This window comes from Physella acuta, unplaced genomic scaffold (assembly GCF_028476545.2).
Source record: "Physella acuta isolate Inbredline_101_S28 unplaced genomic scaffold, ASM2847654v3 ptg002083l, whole genome shotgun sequence".
Taxonomy (NCBI): domain Eukaryota; kingdom Metazoa; phylum Mollusca; class Gastropoda; family Physidae; genus Physella; species Physella acuta.
The window spans coordinates 44,428-66,935 of record NW_026733585.1 but is presented as its reverse complement, the minus strand read 5'-3'; the positions used below and the strand labels follow the sequence as shown (position 1 = coordinate 66,935).

The 22,508-nt window shown below is 32.0% G+C and overlaps 3 protein-coding genes and 1 long non-coding RNA gene across 8 annotated transcripts; 1 reads left to right on the top strand and 3 right to left on the bottom strand.

Annotated features, from left to right (window-relative positions):
* Positions 1 to 91: 91 nt before the first annotated feature.
* LOC131932077 (V-type proton ATPase subunit C 1) lies at positions 92 to 7,226 on the bottom strand. Of its 4 annotated transcripts, none has more exons than XM_059288959.1 (13): positions 7,153 to 7,226; positions 5,999 to 6,155; positions 5,802 to 5,869; positions 5,563 to 5,654; positions 5,287 to 5,381; positions 5,075 to 5,166; positions 4,664 to 4,762; positions 4,396 to 4,464; positions 4,063 to 4,155; positions 3,055 to 3,148; positions 2,803 to 2,900; positions 2,455 to 2,581; positions 92 to 1,858 (listed from the first exon to the last, which is right to left on the bottom strand). In XM_059288959.1, the coding sequence occupies exons 2-13, from the start codon at positions 6,143 to 6,145 to the stop codon at positions 1,754 to 1,756; spliced, it is 1,179 nt and encodes a 392-aa protein (XP_059144942.1). In that variant the 5' UTR covers positions 6,146 to 6,155; positions 7,153 to 7,226; the 3' UTR covers positions 92 to 1,753. The 4 variants fall into 4 exon arrangements, with proteins under 4 accessions (XP_059144942.1, XP_059144941.1, XP_059144944.1 ...); XM_059288958.1 differs by having other exon boundaries at positions 7,082 to 7,203; XM_059288961.1 differs by having other exon boundaries at positions 5,999 to 6,178; positions 7,153 to 7,199.
* Positions 7,227 to 7,243: 17 nt separating this feature from the next.
* On the top strand, positions 7,244 to 15,048 carry LOC131932073 (uncharacterized). Of its 2 annotated transcripts, none has more exons than XM_059288952.1 (9): positions 7,244 to 7,370; positions 8,910 to 9,099; positions 9,626 to 9,804; positions 10,386 to 10,559; positions 11,170 to 11,316; positions 11,665 to 11,854; positions 12,017 to 12,111; positions 12,426 to 12,534; positions 13,202 to 15,048. In XM_059288952.1, the coding sequence occupies exons 2-9, from the start codon at positions 8,955 to 8,957 to the stop codon at positions 13,414 to 13,416; spliced, it is 1,254 nt and encodes a 417-aa protein (XP_059144935.1). In that variant the 5' UTR covers positions 7,244 to 7,370; positions 8,910 to 8,954; the 3' UTR covers positions 13,417 to 15,048. The 2 variants fall into 2 exon arrangements, with proteins under 2 accessions (XP_059144935.1, XP_059144934.1); XM_059288951.1 differs by having other exon boundaries at positions 7,244 to 7,384.
* On the bottom strand, positions 9,492 to 10,445 carry LOC131932075 (uncharacterized). Its single transcript, XR_009384456.1, has 2 exons — positions 10,264 to 10,445; positions 9,492 to 9,786 (listed from the first exon to the last, which is right to left on the bottom strand). It is a non-coding gene; the product is annotated as an uncharacterized LOC131932075 (long non-coding RNA).
* A 1,075-nt stretch (positions 15,049 to 16,123) lies between the features above and the next one.
* Positions 16,124 to 22,500, bottom strand: LOC131932072 (tRNA wybutosine-synthesizing protein 2 homolog). Its single transcript, XM_059288950.1, has 7 exons — positions 22,241 to 22,500; positions 19,187 to 19,431; positions 18,097 to 18,198; positions 17,772 to 17,922; positions 17,365 to 17,474; positions 17,122 to 17,279; positions 16,124 to 17,020 (listed from the first exon to the last, which is right to left on the bottom strand). Exons 1-7 carry the CDS (start codon positions 22,300 to 22,302, stop codon positions 16,361 to 16,363), a joined length of 1,488 nt encoding a protein of 495 aa, XP_059144933.1. The 5' UTR covers positions 22,303 to 22,500; the 3' UTR covers positions 16,124 to 16,360.
* Positions 22,501 to 22,508: the final 8 nt, after the last annotated feature.

Genomic DNA, 22,508 nt, shown 5'->3' with positions numbered 1-22,508 from the left:
GTTTGTAGTTCATTATTGTAGTTCATGTATGTAAAGTTGTGAAACTGACTAGTTTAGATATGTAAAAAAAATAATCAACAATATACTGTACACCTTCTTTCTGATCTTTATTTTTGCTACATATTGACATAGATTAAAATACATTGGTTTACATACACAACTATACACTGAACTTGCTACAGATGTTTTTGAATGCAAGAGTATGGGCATGTCATGGATCAACACAGTTCTAGAAATAGTCTCACTAGTTAGTAACACATAAGACCAGTCTAATCTAAAACACAAACAATATAAGAAATTTAATTTCAGTGTTATTTACTCATGATAAAATTATTTTTTTTAAAAAGATTTGTTGTTTTCCACAATATTTAATCTTCTGTAAAATATATATCAAAGAGTTATCTATTAGTTATTATACCCAGCCTCTTCTTAATATACAAACAAAAATACTAGAAGAACAGGGCAATAATTTTTTATGAACATTCACTTATTCAATTAAATTACTATCAGTAAACAATTTTTTAGAAATTTTTATAACATGCTATTTGTTTGCAGAGCTTAATACTAATTACCTGTAACTTGTAACCGCTTACAATCAATTAAGCATTGTTAACCATATTGCTTTAGGTTAAATGACATACCATTGCCCTGCTTTAGTTTAAAAAAAATAATAGCTTACATATTAAGTGACACAAAAACACATCTTAATCTATTGTAATTATGTGTATGTTACAAAAAAAAATCCCAGCAATACATGTATATCACATAAATAATTGATCGAGATTATCCAATGAACTAGCAATCTGGTTATCACTGGAAAACCCCAAAAGGGTTTTCCCAAAACAATAAATGAATGGACAAATAAATTAGTCTACATGTAGCAAAGTCTTGATTACATTGTCAAGTTAAACATGGAACTACAAATGAATTAAATGTTACAGAATGTCTTTTGTAGGAAATGATGTACAGAAGTGGAATGATATATATAGCAGTTAATCAGTCATTCAGCAACACTAGCGTCTGCATCACATACTCATATCTACAGTGGATTCATATGTTACAAGGGTGCTTAGTGGGTGGGTTTGTACCAGTATGTACTACATTTTAAAAACAAAACTTTAATTCTAATAGATTACTTGCAGTGGAGTTGCCTTAAAAATGTTTTGATTAAGTTCAAAGTTTGAAGGAGGATAAAGTATGAGTTGCGCAGTTAAATTTAAAAAATGAAAGTGGAAACATTTCTTTAAAAAAAAAAACAAGAATATGTATAAGTATAAGAAAAAGAGCTTTATTAAATATTAAATAATTTTTTAAAATTCTGGGCACATTTTTTTAAGCTTTATTAATACTGTGTATTTTTTTTAAAAAGGGATTAACTGTTCTTTTCAACAATCGCACAGGAAATGTTTAATTTTTGTGATTACAATGCAACATTGTGTATCCTTTGTATTAAAAAAATGCCTAAACAAAAGCATGTACACAACCAAATACAGCTTAAACCATACCTGCTAAGAATTTTTTGAAATGTTTTAAATGCAGATAAGAATTCAGTAAAATACCTTTTACCCATGGGCTTGAACCACACCAATAAATTTACTAAACTACTTGCACAGCCTTTTTTGTATTATTACACTTGCCACATACAAAAAGTATATCTCTATTGTCTCTCCTGTCTTCTTCTTTTATACACACTAACAAAGACTGATATAAGTCCATAAAAATATGCAGGGGTAAAAATAAATTAGAAACGTTCCTAAATTTTTTGTGGCTCGCACATGTCCAGGAGAATCTTGTAAAAAACATAGGGGTAGTAATCAGCTGCAGTTAGGTTGAACCCTGGGATCTCCATGGCATTCATCTAAACAGATAAGGGTAAAATACAAATGTTGTTAGTTAACATTTTTTTAAAAATATTTTTCCATATTGACAATAGATCAAGTTTGTTCAACAAAAAAATGGCTGAAAACAAAAGGATTTTTAAATAACTTATTAAAATGTTCAGCAATGTCTTAACAAAGAATTAAATTATTTTCATAAGAGATTTGTTTCAGTGTTGAGTTGCATGAGTCAGTGGACATTTATGTCCCATACACACCTAAGACTTGTCAGACTGTTGTACACACAACAGTAACAGTATTTTACTATAGAGGACATAAATGTTCAGCCAGTGAGACTTCCCCAGTGGAACAATGATGCAATCAAATGGTTTAACATGTGTCGCATAAAATGTTTCTCAATGATTTATAATTCTCCATTGGCAAAGGGCTTACACCCATTATTCAGTGAATTATACACTACCAGGTACATTAAATTAAAGATTATAAGTATAAAAATTAAAAATTAAATTTATAATCCTTGGTTAAAATATTCTCAAAACTCATTATGACATTTCTAGCTATTTTAAAATTTCAGCACTTTTTTTTTTATTTTGTTTAACTAAACTGAGTTACCTACCTTGTCTCCAGAAAGAGCAGTTGAATCAAGATGTCCATATTGTTGGTTCAGTATTTCTCTAATACGTTTTTGATGCTTTTTTACTGGCCTTATCAAAATAGCTTGAAAATTGACTGGGAGCCCATATCTACATTTTGAACAAGAAAGTTTTACTTTAATAAAATGATGAACAAGAAAATTTTAAGCATCTGGTGTGGACATTTTTCAAAATTGAAACAGCTGCATCATTTTATACAACCAAATAAATCAATACAAAAAAGAAAAAATAGAAACAAAAACATTTTTAAAATGCAGATCCCCTGAAGTATTTCCAATACAAAACTGTGCATAAAAAACAAATTTGCCAACCTGAGAACAGACTCCACAAAAACACGTAGAGCTTTGATGTGCATCCATGCAACAAAAGCTTCACCGAAATTGATTTTCAGCCACTTGACCAGAGGGCCCTAAAAGAATTCATGACAAAATATTTATTAATACAACAGTCTCTAAATTAGCTATCTTGAAATAAAAGAAAGACTACAGATTTATTTGAATGTACTAAATGGTTGTGATTTGAACGAACATAAAAAAAATAAAGACAAGGAGCATTCAACTCACAAATTTCTTCTTTTTATCAGCATTGAGTTTGTCCAGCTCAGTTTTCCCAGCTTGAATTTCTTCTTCATTGTACTGGAAATCTCTCACCATGAACCTGCGCAGTACACATAAGACTTTTAGTATTTAACTAACTTAATAGGGGTCGGCGTGGTCGAGTCGGTAAACCTCATGGTTGCCTAACCGAAAAGTCTCGAGTTCGAACCCTCGGGCAGATGAGGCTCGTTAGCTGGGGACAGCTACTCTTCTAGGAGAGACAACTCCAAAATCAAACAACTACTGCCTTGTAGCCTGTTCGTGGTTGGACAAAGGCTATGGAAGCAAATCCAAAAAGATAAGCAGGCTGAAATCGGAGTCAATGGCCTCAATGGCGCATAACCAGTTGACACGTAATGCTTAATTGTGTTTAAGGCGTGGTCGAGTCGGCAAAAAGCTCATGGTTGATAAATTCGAACAAAGTCTCGAGTTCAAACCCACTGGCAGATAAATCTCGATCCTCTTCAACACTAATAATTAAGAACTAAGAAGAAGAACTTAATAATTTAATATTTAATAAAGCTCTTTTTCTTATACATAATTAGTTTTGTTTTAAGAAATGTTTACACTTTCATTTTTTAAATTTAACTGTGAAAGTCATACTTTATCCTTTCAAACTTATTCAGAACAATTTAATGCAACTCCACTAATTTATCAGAATAAAAAATATTTCAGATTGTAATACATAAAAATAAGTTTTTGTACACCATTTAAGATAAAACTAAGAGATTTTAAAATAGAACTAAGTTTTAGAACACACGAATTCACATAAACCCAAAATTTGGTACACCTAGTTCAACATAGAACTAAGCTTAGGTACACCAAGTTGAACATAAAAAAATATTTGACAGGATATATTTCTGTAATATAGCAAATAGAACTTTAATGACATAAAACTGAGCTTGTAACTTTTGTCTGAATCTTTATACCATTCCTATTACAACCTTCTTTTTAAAAAAAAAATATCTGCCTTACTTGTGCTCACGGCACTTGTTTTTAAACTCATCTTGAACTAATCTGAAGAGTGTCACTGTGCATAACTGGTGCTCATTGTCTTCAAAGACTACCCTGAGAATAAAAAAAGAGAAAAAATGTCAGAATAATAACATAAAATATTGCTGTCCTTTACATGTATAGACCTACGGTACTTGACAAAAAAATGAAAATTATTTTTCCAAAGTTTTTAACAGTCTTGTTGAGACTAATTAAAAAATGAACTAACATTTGATATACAGTTAAGTTTTTCTGTTATTTCTTTATTCATGTAAATTCAAAAGCAAAAAAAAAGGAAATTTATTTATAACTGACCTTGATGACCTTGGAACAACTTTCTCTGTCATTTTCTCATATTTTTTCATCCAATCTTCAGCAAGCATTCTAATTTTAACAACAGAAAAGTTAGTGCATTTATTGTTGGTGGTTCTCTCTTTATTAGTAGTATGTCAAAGTTTAATATAAATTAAAATCAAAACTATTTTTTTTTGTTTTGTATTATCACAGCTCATTTAGTGTAATATTTATTACAATACTACTTCATCAAAATATAAACAAAGTATTTTATTTGATGGGTTATTACTTGGGTACAATCACCACCAGTGTAATGAGATATTCAGAGTCTAGAATAAAATCCTCCTTCTTCACTAATTCAGCAACACTGCGTGTCAACAGGCTCCCACTAAAAAATGTAAAAGAAAATGAACTTATTTGTTGTTTTACAATTTAAAAGCCGCTGATTTACAGATTGCAATTTTTCTCTTTTTATAAATAATAATTTATTTTAGGTAAATGTACACATATTAAAATTTAAAATCAATATTTCTGTATTTGCTCAATTAAAGTAATAAATGCAAAGGTACATACTTCTTTCATAAAAAAGAAGTCAGAGTGAACAAAGTAATGATAAAATAAGTGATGTCCACACCACCTCCCCCTCCCCAAAAGTAATTATTTAATACATCTGAATACAAAAGACAAAGTAATGATTTACGTTGCTTTACGCTCCAGTTGTTGGAGACTGCCCTTCAGATTGTTGTACTTGTTGTAACGAGTTTTCAGCTCCTCCTCAATGTGTGTTACATCCTAAAATATGATCGTTCAAAATGTTTAAGTCTGGGCCATTAAATTTACTTTTCAATTTTAAAAAATTATAGCAATAGAATCAAATTATTTTTAAACTATAGGCCAAGAAAACAAAAGTACCTTGGAGATTACATCAGCAATAGTCCGCAGAGGTTGTTTGATAGGGTATTTGGCAACATCCCAGTTGAATTTCTGAACATATACTTGCGGAGGGACTGAAATTTTTAGAAACATAAATTGAAAGACAAAGTAAATGTTTAGCATTGCAAACTGCTAACTAAGCATAAATGTATATAATTATACACATGTATATTATACACACATACATACATGTATATTTATGTATATAGGTCTATATGTAGCCTATAGAATAAAATAAATAATTTTAAAAATTACTTTCTCCTCCTATCCGTAAATTTTCAGCCAAATTTCCTTTAGCAGAGGATTCGAGAACATCTTCAAGTGTTGACGAAGCCTTCCTTACCACACTGTTAACAGAAAATGTTTTTTTAGTCTTTCAAAAATTATTATCATGCATCATGAACTATTTTTATTTTTGATACTGCTAGATTTTTATTTTCTCTAACTAAATAACATTACGTTCACATATTAATTATATAGATTTTATTATTTACCTCTCTGTATATGCATCAATTTTACTAAGGTCATCAGACAGACCGACTAGAACATCTAAGGTGCCAACCTGCAAACATTTTTTTTATTACAAGAGCTTAATTGGAATTGAAAAAAAAAAGGGGAAAATAACTTGACTTATTAGTCTTTCTTAATTTCATAATCATCGTAACTAATTATAACTAAGGGGTCTTTTTACCTTGAGATCTGGAATTGCAAACTTGAAATTTTCTGATAATTTATCATTTCCACTTCTGAGTGCTTGATTTAGCTTTTCAAAAGTGTTCTGTGGTGTTTTCTCTCCTGGTGCTGATATTAGCCAGTATTCGTTCATAACTGCAGCCATTCTGCTAAAGCTGTTGACGATATTTATTCTAAACTAAAAAAGCCAGTGAAATTTTGTAAATTTATTTTCATCTTGGCAGATTGGAAGTAAATGGTAATTATTTTGAAAGCAAATAGAACTTTTTTTTTACATATAATTTATTAACTTCAGGCTAACCATCTAATTGATCCAATTAAAATATGTGAGGAGAGACAAATGAAGTTCAATCGAATCAATATATCGGCCTATTGGATTATAATAGGTTTTCCTATCTTTAATATGTCATTGTTTTTTAAACTAGTTAACTATGGTTTATTTTAAGCATATATAGTAGGACCCGGCATTTATTCAACATATTTTTAAGCTAAAAGTAAAGATCATAGCAATGTTACATAGCTACAATCTTTACTTCTGGCTACATTGAATGTGAAAACGACACAAAATAATAGTTATTTAATTATTTATTAGGCCTCATCTTGTTCATTCCTATTGAATACTATTGATGCAAGATGAATAATGTTTAAATGTTATATCTGAGACAGGCCCTGCATGTCACACCATTGCTATCTGAGAAAGTTAAAGTGACATGACGCTGACTGGCAACAGGTGCCAAGGAGCCCAAGGACTAATTTTTTTCATACTGAAACTTACTTTTTTAATTAAAGCTGTCTTGTGATCAGACTTAAGACTACAACATTCCACTTTATGGTTTAAAAAATGCATACATCTTATCAAAAATACATGTTAAAAACTGACACAAAGACAAGATATATTTTATTCTTAGATTTGACAGCCCAAAGTTAAGTAGCCTATGCTCGGGGAGAAACCTACTCCAAGTACTCCAACTCACTCAACGAGAATGACTGACGGAAAACTCTGGGCACTGAATTTAAATGTATGTGTACCGTTGTAATTCAGATCGCACATAAAAGTATACTTAAGACTACAAATATTTACCTTTTAAAATAAAATTTGACACTATTACTAACGATTTCTCTACAATATAATGCAATTCTATCTCAAACTACCTTTAAAAATCCAATATGATTGTTTTGTATAGGGCTTTTCACGTGATACCGGAAGTCAACCAGATTTATTAGAGTTAATGCCCTTGGAATAGTAGAGGCATCTATGACAACAGAAATTATATATTTCTACAAAAATTATTCTGTTTTTACATCTTGTGCAGTAAATTAATAATGATGCACAGCACATTGATCTCACAATAAACATTCCATATACCAAGGTGAAAAAGCAATGGTAATACAGATGCTACCTTTACAGAAAATGCTTAGAGTTTAGACTAGTTCATTAGTTGAGTTAGTGTTTTTTTTAGTAAATTTTTTACGTCTTTCACTTGCAGTGCAGTTAAGACTAAAGTGTCACTAAAGACTTTGAGACTTTGATTAATAATAATTTAGTTAATGCACATTAAACTCATAGTCCAGGCACATAGCATAATTATTATAAGTAGCTTAAGCTTATTTGGGTATAAGTATTTGATTTGACTTAAGACTTTAAAATTTTTTTAGGCCTACTTTTAATTAATGGAGGCGAGCGAGTTGACGAGATTCCGTCCCCAATGTTGTTGACATGGAATAAAAACGTGCTTTTTAGATTTAGACCGTAAAAAAAATAAAAAAAATAAAAACTTAAGCCTAAAATTAATTTAGAAATTTTATATTTTTGAATAAATGTTATAAAAGTTGCAAATCCAGAGAACTTGAAAATAATTTGTTGAGTTTAAGGCTACATTTCTATTTATTTTCATCAAGCCTAAGTTATAACCGGATGTTTCACTTTCGTAAGACAAATATTGATTGGCTGTACAGTAACTTAGTGATCGATAACTATTTGTTTACAAAACTTTGCAGATCAAGTTTTTAAATAACAATGCAAATTTAAAACCCCATGACCTAGTTTTCTATTTTTAGCTTACAATGTGTACAATAAAATCAATGGCGGCCTATCCAATAGCAGGATGCCATTGTTTATGTCGCCATTACACGTGAAAACCAAATTGTTTTTGCTTTTTTTTTAAATTTTTATTTAGTTACCGAAAATATTATAAACATCAAATACATCCAATCTTTAGTAAAGTCCGAAAAAAACCAGATAGACAGGATTTTATAACCATATTAATTGTAACTACGCTGTGCATGATTTTTAAATGAATTTATACACCTTTCAAATACCTTTGAGACTTTTCTCGCTGGTGTCCATTGTTTAATGTTTAGTACTTTTGTTTAGAGTTGCGTTAGGCTATTGGCTATTCATTATACAAGCAGAGCTTCAATAATTCAGACTCACAGAATTGAAATTTAATCCGGGTTTTTTTAAATTTACACAATTAAAATTTAATCAGGTTGTTTTTTTTTTAAATTATACCCTTAGTTAATAGTTATTGTAGATTGTAGGATCTTTATTAAAGTTTGTACTTCATCTGCACCTTTGTTTTCATGTTCAGTTTGACTTGGGTCACACTTTGGTTTGTGGTAAAATCTTGTAACTTAGTTTTGAACTATTGCAAATGTCTAATCTGCTGATCAATGTATCTCTTGTGGCAATGGTGTGATATTTCATTTTCATTGTGGAAATCTAATTAGATATTAAATTTGTCATTGAAAGTTACTTTAAAGGCTGCTATATTTAGTTGTAACAAAGTCATGTTTTCTTCATTGAATTTTTGTTTACAAATCTTAGAGCAGAGACTATTGTTAAAAATCCTTTTATTGAGTGATTTTATAAATAAGGAATAATTATGGTATTGTTTTATTATTTATAGAAACCCTGTTCGTGGTGGATTGCGATGTTGTATTAAGGTTCTATAATGGGATGTGGTGGCTACAGCAAGATTAACAAACCAGAAGTCAATGGTGCCATTTATCGCAAGATCACCAAGGAACAAGTCCATGTTGAAATGGGGCACAAGGTCAAGGTTGTAGATGATTACCCGACTATTATTTTCGTTTATGGTATGTTTATTTCTGTATTTTTCCTACACAGAAATAGTTGTTGTTTTGATGGAATTGGCAAGAAAACTCCAATGTGACCACTTAATTTTATCAAATAATTTGCCATACATAACAAACTGCTTCTGTGCTGTTTATCTCATTTTACTATGTAATAATCATTTAATTGATAAACTATAACAGGTGTAGCAGAAATTAGTTTACCATCGTATTTTAGTATAAAATTATAGTCATGTTAATTTCCTACAAGCTGTCCTCTATATATTGTAAAAATTGATTTTTTTTACTACTTTTTACTTATCTTTGAAGTTGTTTTTATTGATAACATGTTATAACTTTTATTAATTAAAATGATTACACATTCAAAAAACAGAGCTAACAAATATCTAAAAATGGGTAGAAGTATAAAACTTTATTTGTATAAATTATTACTAAAGTAAATTGCTAACAAAATTAATATATTGATCTATAAAATTAACATCAGGAGGGTCTGTTTTAAAGAATAGCCTCCACTTTTCTACATTTTCAGGAGGCCCTGGTTCTAAAAAAGGACGCCTGGTTTCGGAGTTGTCTGAGGTATTTGATTTCACTTTCATTAATGTGGAGAAGATGATGTTGCAGAAACTTGCAGAGAATTCCAACAGTGCAGACACTAATGAGCAGGGGGACCGTAAGGAGTCGGTGCAGGAGCTGAAAAAAATGTTGGAGGTAATTGAGATTCTTTTTTAATACTGAACATTATCTTACTGATAAGTTTATTTAATTGCTGCTTTGTGAATATTCTACCCTACGTGTTTTAAGTTATTAGAATTAAAACTGTGCTCAGTTTTTTATTGATCAGAATTATGGCTTCATTTAATAATAAAATAACCCTTTTAAAAAAATCTATATTGAAATTAAGTGATTATCACACCTGTTTCATTGTAACAGCTGTTTTCCAAAAAATCAATTAGTGTAGTATTCAACTCTTGTAAATACAAAAGATGTTCTGACAAAAATTAAATGTTCCTTATTGTATGGTGGCTACTAGTTTTTTTTGAGTGGCAAGCAAGCTTGAATTTATAATTTTAAAAAAAAAGAAATCTGGTTTTACCTATATAAAAGAATGTATAAGTACTCTTTGGTGTGACATTTCCAAAAAGAGGTGAAGTAGAGAAGTGGTTTTACCTATATAAAAGAAGTAGCGTACATCTGTTTTTTTGACACTTGTTATAGTTGATCTATTTATTTCTTCTCTTCATTTCAACCAGTAAAAATGTATGTAATAAAACTTTTACGTGTGTCCTTAGGAGGATCCTACAACCATATCCTTAGCCTGGATTCTAAAGGAAGTGGCCTCTGCTGTAGATCTGAACCCTAGGGGGCGCTACCTGGTTGACATGATGCCCAACCTCAAGTATATCATCCGTACAGCCAACTTCTCCCAAGATTGTTCTAGTCACATGGCTCTTTTTGAGCAGAAGGTACAATTGTCTTACAGGTTGAAATAAATGTGATGGAACTCATTCACATTCTATATAATTTCTGTCATGCTGTAGGGATTTCTCTTTAAATTTAACAATGCTGGTAAACAGAGTTAAACTGCATAGCTTACTTTATCCAGTATTATTTAGTGTCTCGGCCTGTTACTTCTTGAACATGAACAATGAAACTAACAAGTGAATTTAAAAAAAGGAAAGTTACCCTTTCAGCCCTCACACTCAATGGGGCTGATGGAGAAGAGTTCATCTATTTCTGTGACCACTGCATGTGAAGGGATGATGTGGTCAGTTCTACATCAAGCCTCATTTGCTTTATCTTATGTGAGTCAGGTACCCATAAGAGCTCGCTGGACATAGGATATCCTATGGGCCTGACAGGTTATCCTATAGGCCTGATTCTAAGATCTGATCTCAAGACTTTCAGGTTTGCAGTCTTGCACTGTACTGCAAGGCCACACTGTCCTATAATGGGAGCAAATAGTCTTGTAAATAATATTTGTCTCCATCATTGTTGCAAGGCTTGTTACTTATACTTTTTTTTAACAAGTATGAACATAGAGGAAATAATATTCTGAATGAACTCTTTCCCCAGTACCCCATATCGTTCAGCTTGTATTTTTCACTGAATATGAACAACAAAACCAAAGGCGCCAAAAAAGTGGAGGAAGTTGTCAAGGAGGAGAAGGAAGAAGAAAAACCTGGCTTTCAGTCAGATGAAGTAGATCTGTCTCGCACTAAGGTTGGCTTTTTTTTTTATGTGATCATAAGGATAGAACAGCTATGCAGTATTCATAATCAAACTTGATTAGAGTACAAACTTGCTGATCCTAAATCTTTAGCTTAGTTACTGGGCAAACTGTTGTCCACTCATCTCTAAAGTTGTAAAAAGTAATTTCAGGTCACAAGTTCACTTCAAAAGCAGTGACCAGATTAACTCTGCTTCATCTGTTCTGTTCAAAGATTGAGTGCTTTACTTTTATGCAACATTTTGCCATGTTCAAACTGAACAGTCATTTCAATTCTAAGTAAAGTTTTTCAAAAAACTAAAATGAAACTTAATAAATTAACATCATTTTCTGCTGTACAGAGACGAGCTTTAATGTTTGAGAACAGTGTCAGGTCTTTCCTCGAGTATTTTGAAAAGTCTGAGCGCCTGATGGTGGTCGATGTTTCTTGTCGGAATGCTGATGCCATTTCAAGCAGAGTATGTGAAGTCTTCAGCCGCCTTAGTTTGAAAAACTTGAAACTGGTCAATACAGTGCTTATATTTGTCTTTGGTAAGCTAGATTTTTTTTTCATAACGATGTGTTTAATTATGTTTTAGATCAGGAGGGTAGTCAGTAAATTATTTGTAAGATGTCATAGAATACATGAAATATCACTTGTTACATTTCATTAGAAACTAGGTATTGGTACAAAAAATAAATATTTGATTGTAGATGGAAAATCTATAGACCCAGATATACTGCAGGAAAATGAAGTGGAATACATCAGGCTTGACAGACCAGGCTCAAAGTTATCCGTAGCATCATTGGTGATACTCTTTTTACTGTTACATTCTAGCTATGCTCTTGTTACATTGTAATTCTAGATGTATTATAATTACATTGTAACTCCAGCTATTTTATTGTTATGTCATGACTCTTGCTATACCATTTATTATAAGTTAGTATAGCTATAGCAAATTATTTTTTAACAATAATTTTAAGTTTCTAAAAATAAAAGTTAAACATTAAATAATTAAACCAGTATAGAATTTAACCTTTATTGAAAAAGAAAACAATCTGAAAGGCAGCAAAAAAATAACAATAAAATTTGTCTTAAATGAAATTTTTGTGTGTTTTCTAGGATGAAGCTATCAGAAATTTTGTGAACAAGTTGAATCACAAAGAACACAAGACTTTTGTGGTGGATCTCAGCTCAACAAACATTACAAAACAATCTCATGCAGAGGTAGGTGCATGGTGTTGCATGTTCACAGAAATACTTTCTCATACAAGCTAAGCGATATTCTCTTTAAAGCAAGACATTCTGTGAACAAGACCATAAACTAAAGCATCCTTTTATTGGTGGTCTATAAAAGTAAACTTCATCTCTCTCAGTGGCAAACAAATAAAAGATTGTGCAGTCCATGCAATAGCCATTTGTTTATTTACCTGTGTTAAAGCTCAGTGGGCTTAATAAAGTTCTACAGATGTGACCAAAAAAACTATGTTAGTAGTATTGTAACTCATGGTTTTGTGGATTATATCATTGGATATATTTTTCAGTCGCACTGCATTATTCATGTTCACATTGGAAAAAAAAATAAGGATTCCCCTTTTTTTTCTACAAATAAATCCCATATATTAGTATTGACCCAAGCTGTTCTTCAAAACTAGAGGACCTGAATATTTATTAAGACATAATTACAAGATTATATAAATTGAATAATAGCAATAACTGAACTTTTTTTTTTAATTCCACTATTTTTTAATGTTACATCTAAATAAATTACACAAAATATGATATATAGATTAAAGTGTAATATTTTTACTAAAATAAATTGCTACTTGCAAAAATTGACAGTTTACATGGTTCAAACATGTTGTGTTAACTATGTTTTTTTTAAATTTCCTAGGTAGAGAAAACTTCTATTGTCTTTGTGAATGAAGCAAACATTGAACGCTACTTCGACATACCTGGCTGTCAGGGAATGTTCAAGACAGTCTCATCCCTGGAGAACGCTGTCTGTGTTTTTCCTGCAGACACTGATCAGAGCTTGTGCAAAAAGATAGCTATCTCTTTTAATAATGAATTTAGTAATCCCAGGGGGAAAGGGGAAGGTGAAACAGGATAGTTTTTGTGTATAGAAAAATCGCTAATTGTTTCGTGTATTTCATATTTAAAATTTATTTGGCTTGTGCTGTAGTAATCTATCGTAAAAATAATTCAACAAAATTTTAAAATATGTTGTTAAATTCTAAGTAAAAATTAAAAATGTAAGAATTAATCCTGTTTTTTTTGCGTACTTGATCACATAGAATCTGTATGCAATGTTTTAAAATATTTTTTAAATAACAGAACAAAAAAAACCATGTTAATTGCCTACTGAAATTATGACCAAATTGGATTGGAGAGCTTTTAAAAAATTAAAAATAGGCTATTGTGGAGTTTTATAAAAGTTAAAGGCTTTCCTTGATAGAATTATATTTATTTTTGCTAGTCGTATTTCAGCAATTTTTAAAATAAATACATTTTTTTCTTATCTAGGAAGCACTGGTAAGCATACAATATAAATTAAATGTCTTCAAAATACACTAAATACATTTTCTTTAAATTAAAAATGTCTGAAATAATGCTCAATCAAACTTACGCTTTTAAAAAATATATAAATATTTGTCAGCAGCTTTTTAATTTGTTTCATATTTGATAATTAATATTTCATGTATAAGTAAAGTTTTTATTAATCCTAATCCTTTTTTAATTAATATAATCTTAGATTTTCACATGGCAGTGTTGAGTGTAATTTAATTTTGGTTAAACGGAATAGAATTTTGGTTTTGCGATATGTTCTTCATCCGTAGAATTTAAAATTATTTCTACTTTTCTCATTTAAGTCCTGTATTCTATGTGTATGTAAGTTTAAAGTAAGTATGACAGGTTTTATTGACAAGGTTTTCTACTCCAATTTTTTTTCAGTGTGATATTCTGTGTACAAACTTATCATAATGCAGATCTGATGAAGTTATGTGATGTGGTGTTACACAATCCAATAACGAATGTAGAATGCTATGCATTCTGGTTACATTGTATTAAAGTTACGCTCATAAATTTTTTTGCCCTTAAAACAAGTATTAACATATTTGCACTAATATAATTTATTTTGAAGACAGGTATAACATTTGGATTAACCAGTTTGCTAAAAATCGCCTAAATTGTTTATTTTTTAATTACCAAAAATATCTCACATAATATGCTGTGAATTAAATTTATTTTATAATATCACTGATTATAAAATTATGCAAGGCTTTTACAATTACATCTGTTTTAAGAAAAATACTAACAGTTAATGTTAAAATATTTCAAATAAATTAACAGAAAGTGAATTCTACTTGTTTTATTTTATTTTAATTATTTATTTCACTTACATTATTTTTTTTTGTACTTGTTAATTCCTCAACATTTCTGCATAATTTAACATCATTATTAAAATCTCAGTGTACTTTGTGTCTTTTAATCCACATGCATATTTTTTATTTCATTAAATTACATTTGTTTCCAAATATTTTTAGTTTACTAACGATGAAGCTTTAAAATGTGCACTAGGTTGACTGATCCTTATCTGTTTGAAAGGTTTTTACTAAATAACACTTCCTAGATAGAAGAGTTAAAATCAATTTCTATCTTTTCTTTGTATTAATATGCAAACAAAAATGAATGATGAAGCATATAGTTCTCTGGTTGCATTAAAATTATATTGTTTTTAGAAGTGTTGTTTTTAATTTGAATTGTTTCTTCTGTCAGTTGAGGCAATTATTGTAAAGCTTGTTACTCTTAAAACTGTACATTTGAAAAAATAATTAGATGTTCAGTGCACACCAGTCTACTGAGAAAATAATTATTAAAAAAATAAGTATGTAATAATGATATTCTGTTGTGTGCAATCTTATTTTTTTATACTGAAAAGCTGCCTCATAATTTTTGTTATAGTTGTGCCAGTTTTTTTATACTGCCATTCCACTTTTTAAAAAAAATCATTTCTGTTGTGATTTTTTACAATTGTTTTATTAAATTTTATCAGATATTTAAAATTCATTTTTTTAATTATGCCAATATATTCATAAGTATCATCAGATGCTGTTACTCCTTTATTAAGATACCATTGAGCCCTCTTAAAACAACTTAAAATATTTTTTATTAAGGTTATTTAAAAATAACATTGTCAAAATATCTTATTTTTCTAATGTAAAGTAAATACTCTTTCTAATTGTATGGTGCATGGATTAGTAAAAGTAGTTAATTTTTTTATTTGACCACTGTGTGGAATGTATGGTCAACACAAAGCCAAGCCCACTAAGTGTCAATGTTTTAAAATTATTTTTTTATTTTACTTTTGAAAATTCTTTGGTTGAAATCTATTCAGAGGCATTAAAATCAAATTTTTCATTGTTCTAAAATCTAAGTCATGGTTTCATTAAAACTAGATCTATATTTATTATCTTTAAGACAGTGCTTACTCTAACTGCCCTAATGAAAAAAGAACAATTTTTCTTGCTATTCTACATTGCTGTTGTTCAAACTTCAGAAATAATTTTCTGACAAGCATTTATTTCAAAGATTTTGCTTTTGCATTAAAAATCAGTGCATTTTACATTTATTTATTTTATACTTTTTAACGCACTGTTACTCTTAAGTTGATGAAGATCAAAAGTAGATACATTATATTAAAAAGAAATTATTTATTTAACATCTAGTCTAGCAGTAGTTTTTTTAAATGGCATGCTCTAATTATTCTAAAATAATTTTTGTTGACAAGTGTTCAAATAAACATGTGAAGAATCTCAATGTTCTTTGTTTTTATTCAAATTAAAGGTTTGTTTACACATCAAGAGAGAAATATTTGGACTACAAACGTTAAGATTTATCCAAGAAATACTTTTTTTTCCAATTTCGAACAGTGAAAATCATTTTAATTGAAATTTATAGCAACAAGTACAAGAAAGAGAAAAAAGTAACTTTTTAGAACTTGTGATTCTAAGAATGGTAGTATTCATCATATAGGGATTTAATTTAAAAATCAATCACACACTTTCAGGTCTGCATAGAATATCGGCAACCACATGCAGTACATGAGGTGCATACCACTTCACCAGCTCAAGATGTTTTCCCTGCACTGACCACTTCCCACCTTTGCTCTCTTCTAAAAGTGATTTAATCTTAACCTGTGTGCCCATTGACCATTCCCAACATGCTTGCTTTATATTTTCTTTTTCAGTTTTTGAACAAACTTTATTTAAATCACCATTCTCATTTGCAAACATTTCTTTCAATCCAATACAACTTAAATGCGTTTCTGAAGAATCAATTTTCTCTATATTACTAGTAAAAATTCTGTCATAAACCTTCTTATCTTTTAACGCAATTAGGTCACCGTACTGTGTATTTAAACTTGAAATACAGCTATCCTTACTGTCATGATTTGTGACTCCGCTTTCAAAAAATGAACCGACTTCATTTACTAATTCAGCCGCGGCATTTTGCGGTAGATCAGAAGAAACACAGTATCCACCATTGATTTTTGAACCATCCCCTTTTAGACAAACTTTCCTGGTTGTTACATTTCCATGTATGTGCAAGACACCACCAGTGGGTTTCAGAACTTGAACAGCCATCGGCCATGATTCTTCTGAACTAGGGATAAGACCCAGGTTCACACGATCTGCAAGGTCTCGCAACTGCAGCTGTGGGGAAAAATTGTAATCAATTTTATTTCAACATTTAAACATTAAGATTTTAATGATTAATTAACACATGTAAAAATCTACTGTTTTGTAAAACTTACTTTTCTATTGTCCCCTTCAATTACTGTGCATTTTTCAAATACTCCATTTACTTTGAGATTATTTCTCAGCGCAGATACAGCATCAGGGTTCCACTCACAAGCAAAAACATGGTCTGCTTTAGCATGAATCAGATATGGTAGTGTAAAATAACCAATGCCTGGGGGGAAAAATCAGCACCTTAATAGCTCCTGGTAAACACCATTCATCAGTGATGCAAAAAAATGCAATTGAAAGAAACTCACCTGCATACAAGTCAACTATAGTCTCCCCTACACAGTCCAACTTAGCAATTCTTAACTTCTCTGTAATATTACCAGCACTAAACATGCACTTGGTCACATCATAAACATAACTGGTGATAAATAACAAGGTAATTTTTATTAACAAAACAATTTGATAAAAATTGTATATTTATAATACAGGAATATACACATTCAACAGAATATAGGCCCTACTGTTGTTTTTAATTTCAAAATTAGTTAGAAATATTGCATACATCATAAATTTAACTAAATTGTAACTAAAGATTCATAAATAATATTTGATGCAAGTAGAAAAGTAATAAATTTTTTTTAGCCAAGTAGATGTTGAAATATTATAAAAAACTGCACATACAAATATTTAAGAGGTAAAATCTTAGACCACACACCTAATACCATTGTCCACGTGAGTAACAACACCATCCTCACCAAGCAACATCACCACTTGCGAACTGCGAAACCCATTGTCAGCCACTGGAGACTGGCGAGCCAGACGTCTGCACTTTAAACATTTTGCAACTACTTCCCATAACAGCTCACCTAAAATTTTCAACACTTATTAAACATTACTCAAAAATGTACGACAAAAGTTAAGGTAGGATTAATTCACCTAAGCTAGAAATGCCTTTACAACATGCTTTTTCAATCTTATTATTAAATAAGCTAATAAATACATTGCTTTAAAAGAGAAAACTACAGTTATAGTAAAATTACCTAAGACCTTCCACTCATTAGAAATGAAAGCTGTGGATGGGAGAATAACAAGATTGCCATGTCGCTCCCATTTGTGTGGGACTTCATCTTTTAATTTTTCTGCTGTAATGACATAAAAAAAGAATTCTCACAAAGCAAATTTTAATTTAATTTTCAGATTTTCTTTCCCTTAAGATTCTGATTAAATGATTGAGGATACCGAGGTCCATGAAAATAGGTGTGTTAGGTTGTAAGTGGTTTTGTAATTTCAACTAGTTTTATGGTAAGACATTATGGTCAGGCGTATGTTAGTACTAGGGTTGGATTGGCATCAGCTAGTCATATGTGTATTACTTAAACCTTTTTAGGAAGATTCTATTAATGTGCCATAACCAGACACTTCTATAAGAAATCCACCTTCTAATTCAATACGTAACAATAAAATGGGTAGTAAACTTTAAACAAACAACTTTATAATATAAATATATATAATATAGGTAATCTATCGTTTTGGGTACGTAAAATCGCCCGCGGCTATTTATGTACGAAAACGTTACCTCATTGTCAAGGCTTTAAATTACTTTAATAGAAGTATATTGTCATACTTTTGTGTCAAATATTATAGATAAATGAATAATAAACCTAAATCAATGGCTAAATATATCGATATAGGCCAGAAATCAACTTTAAAGTACTTTAAACAGCAGTGTCTGAGAGCAAGATTTGCTATATAAACAGCAGCCATTTGTAAAATAGAGTGGCTTCCCCCTGAATCTGGCGCTAAAAGCTTATAAAAATAAAACTTAGACAAGATGGCTGCTATAGTAAATGAGCATGGTTGCATCTGTTGGAAACATCGCTAGTCTTCATTTATTACGGAAAAGTTTTAATTCAATTGTTTAAAAACAGGTACATAAATGAATCAAGGAAACATTTTTGAATTTTTTAAAACATAAACCCTCCTCAAAATGTGAAATAACTATTAAAATTTAAGGAGTCACCTGTTTTTCACATTACAAATCGCGGGCGATTTTACGTACCCAAAACGATAGATTACCATAATATATACTATATACTAATATAGATAAAAAAAAGACTTAGTTAAGCTTACACATTCTATATTTCTCCATCAATTCACTAATTTTTTTCATCAAATGTGCTGCAGGAGTGTTTTGTTTTACCATAACTTTTTTAGAAACAGGTAGAGGAATGTAAGCAAGTTTAAGATCTGGCCAGTGCAATTTTAACATGTCCAGCTTACTGCCTTCAACATTGACAGGAATGGCAACAAGGTTATTTTCAACTTGCTGAAGTTTATGTGAACTATCCCACAGTTGAAGTTTCTCAAGCTCTTGTCTGAAAAATAATCATTTATACATTTTTTTATTCATACATCTTTAAATTCTTTAATAATCTTTATTTTATTAATGACATACGTCATGCAGTTACGTTACACAGACGGAGTACGTACACAGTAGTAAAGCTTACACTCAGGACTTACACTAAAATAATACACTTTAATGTGACGTAACGTCACTTTACTCCTTTACCTTTAGGCCTACTATACTACTATACTTTTAATACTTTATTTATTATTTAGGCCCCTAATTATTTTATAATTTACTATTATTTACTAATATTTACCTTAGGAAGTGGCTATTGGGACCCGGGTCCTAATAGCCTCGGCCGCTATTGGGACCCGGGTCCTAATAGCCTTGGCCGCTATTGGGACCCGGCATTAAGTTCAACCTGTATTAAATTATACCTTTTATGTTTATTTGATTTTTTGTGTGGATTTGCTCGTATTTTGTTGTCTTTTATTGTAATTAGTTATGCGGATTATCTAGCGTTAGTTCTTGTGTTGCTATTTCTAAACGAGAAAAATGGCCCGTTGAGGAAGGATACACCGGGCGCTAGGTTGATAGTGCTGTCTCTTTTCTCTAAACAAAAACCACCCCCCCCCCACACACACCACCCCCACCCCCACCCACACCCCCACCCACACCACCCCAACCCCCCACCCCCCCCCCCACCCCCACCCCTACACACACCACCCCACACACACACCACCCCCCACCCCCCACCCCCCCCCCCCAAAAAAAACATGTCTACCGTCCCATTCAACGAAATATAATTATATACTTTTTCCAGTGTCCGCCCCCTCCCCGAAAATTCTACACCCGCCCCCGAAATTTTCAAGTACCCTCACCCCTCTCCGGGGAGGAAAAAGTCTAAATTAAAACCACCCCCCCCACTCACCCCCACCCCCCCCCACACACACACCACCACCCCCCCCCCCCCCACCCCCCACCCACCCCCCCCCCCCCCCAAAAAAAAAGCATGTCTACCGTCCCATTCAACAAAATATAATTATATACTTTTTCCAGTGTCCGCCCCCTCCCCGAAAATTCTACCCCCGCCCCCGAAAATTTCAAGTACCCCCACCCCTCTCCGGGGAGGAAAAAGTCTAAATTAAAACCACCCCCCCCCCCCACTCACCCCCCATCCCCCCACACACCCCCCCTCCCCCCACCCCCCCCCCCCCCCCCACAACCCCCCCCCCCCCCTAAAAAAAACATGTCTACCGTCCCATTCAACGAAATATAATTATATACTTTTTCCAGTGTCCGCCCCTCCCCGAAAATTCTACCCCCGCCCCCGAAAATTTCAAGTACCCCCACCCCTCTCCGGGGAGGAAAAAGTCTAAATTAAAACCACCCCCCCACTCAACCCCCCCACCCCACCCCCACCCCCCTCAGACGTTCTTACGCGGGGGTGGGGCTTCGCCCCTACCCGAAGAATTGTATGCAAGAAACTCTTCACGCAAACCATTTAGATTAGACACCATTTCCTTTTTTTCAATGTTTCAATGACGTCATTACATTACTGTGTGCACTCTCTGGTTTGAGATTATGTTCTACTCTACGCTAAATGTGTCGACGTCATATTTCGTTTTTCGAATTACTGTGCAGGTTTTTAAATTCCTTGTGTTTTCTCTAGAGCGTTCTTGTCAGACAGATAGATAGATAGAGAGACAGCGAAACTATTAGTATTAATACCCTATATTTAGCTGTATATACAAAATCATTAAATACTTGTATTTATCGTAAGATGTCGTGGTCTAGTGGAGAACGCAGTACCTCCCGCATCTCGATCAGTTACGGGATCGGAACCTATCAAAGCTCTAGTTTTTGCGTGAAGTAAAGTGTATTTATCTAAGTTTAATATTCCATTGAGTTGAATGCTTAAGTGTTGGGTTTTTTTTTTAAATAGATAATTTTTTTTCTAGATTTAGGTTTTCAAACACGCCAATTATAAAAAAACATCGTTGCTCCATTGATCGCCAGCTCGCGTTTTCTGGTCAGCGCAAGAACAATACCGACACGGTCTAGCCAGGGTCATTGAGTTCACAGTGTAGGCGTATAGCATACGTCATAGCAAGACCATTGCTATGAGCTTGTCGAGATTTGTCGTCGCCGTATAGTCCCCCCCCCCCCTCCCCTCCCAACCCAGCAAGAGGGAAAACCGGATTTGGGGTCATTGTGAGTTCAAATGTTATGTATTGCTTCTATTATAGTGTACTACAACGCATGCGAGATATTCGTATTCAAGAAAACGGCCCTGGTAGCTGTAGTCTGCAGCCTATATGAGCTATCTTATACAATGTATATAAATATATATGTATATTATATATATGTATTTATATATATATATATATATATATATATATATATATATATATATATATATATATATATGTGTGTGTGTGTGTGTGTGTGTGTGTATGAAATCAAATTACGTTTAACAGAAGAAAAAGAAATAAAACACATTTTTACATGCGCGCTCAACATTCGCTCGGCCATAGAAGTTCATACCATAGGGCATAGGCCATAATTCTATTATAGACCTAACGACACCCGCTCATCATGACATTTGTAAGTAATGATATCGGGTATTTAAAGCAAGATCTCAGTATATCATTTAGAATTACAAGGAAAAAAATCACAACAGAAAAGATATATTATGCATCTTAAAAGAATGTTTGTATAACTAAATCTAAACAATTCTATTGGCTAGTCCCAATAGCGGCCGAGGCTATTAGGACCCGGGTCCCAATAGCGGCCGTGGCTATTGGGACCCGGGTCCGAATAGATGCATCCTTTACCTTATGAGCTGGGCCGATTCTGATGGAACTAATAGTGTGGGGGATTCTTCCAATGAAACCATACTAAAATATAATATATAATTTAGAAAAAGTGACAACAGCAAATAAATATTTTGGTAATTTTTTTTTTTTTTTTATGGATTCCACTCTTTCCTGCGTTGACAGGCGGGGTAATATGTCTACAAATCTGGAATTTTAGGCCTAGAGATTGTATTTCGCGTTTCACCAAGCCAACTTTTTAGATTTTTTCAACGCGCAAGAAAAGAAT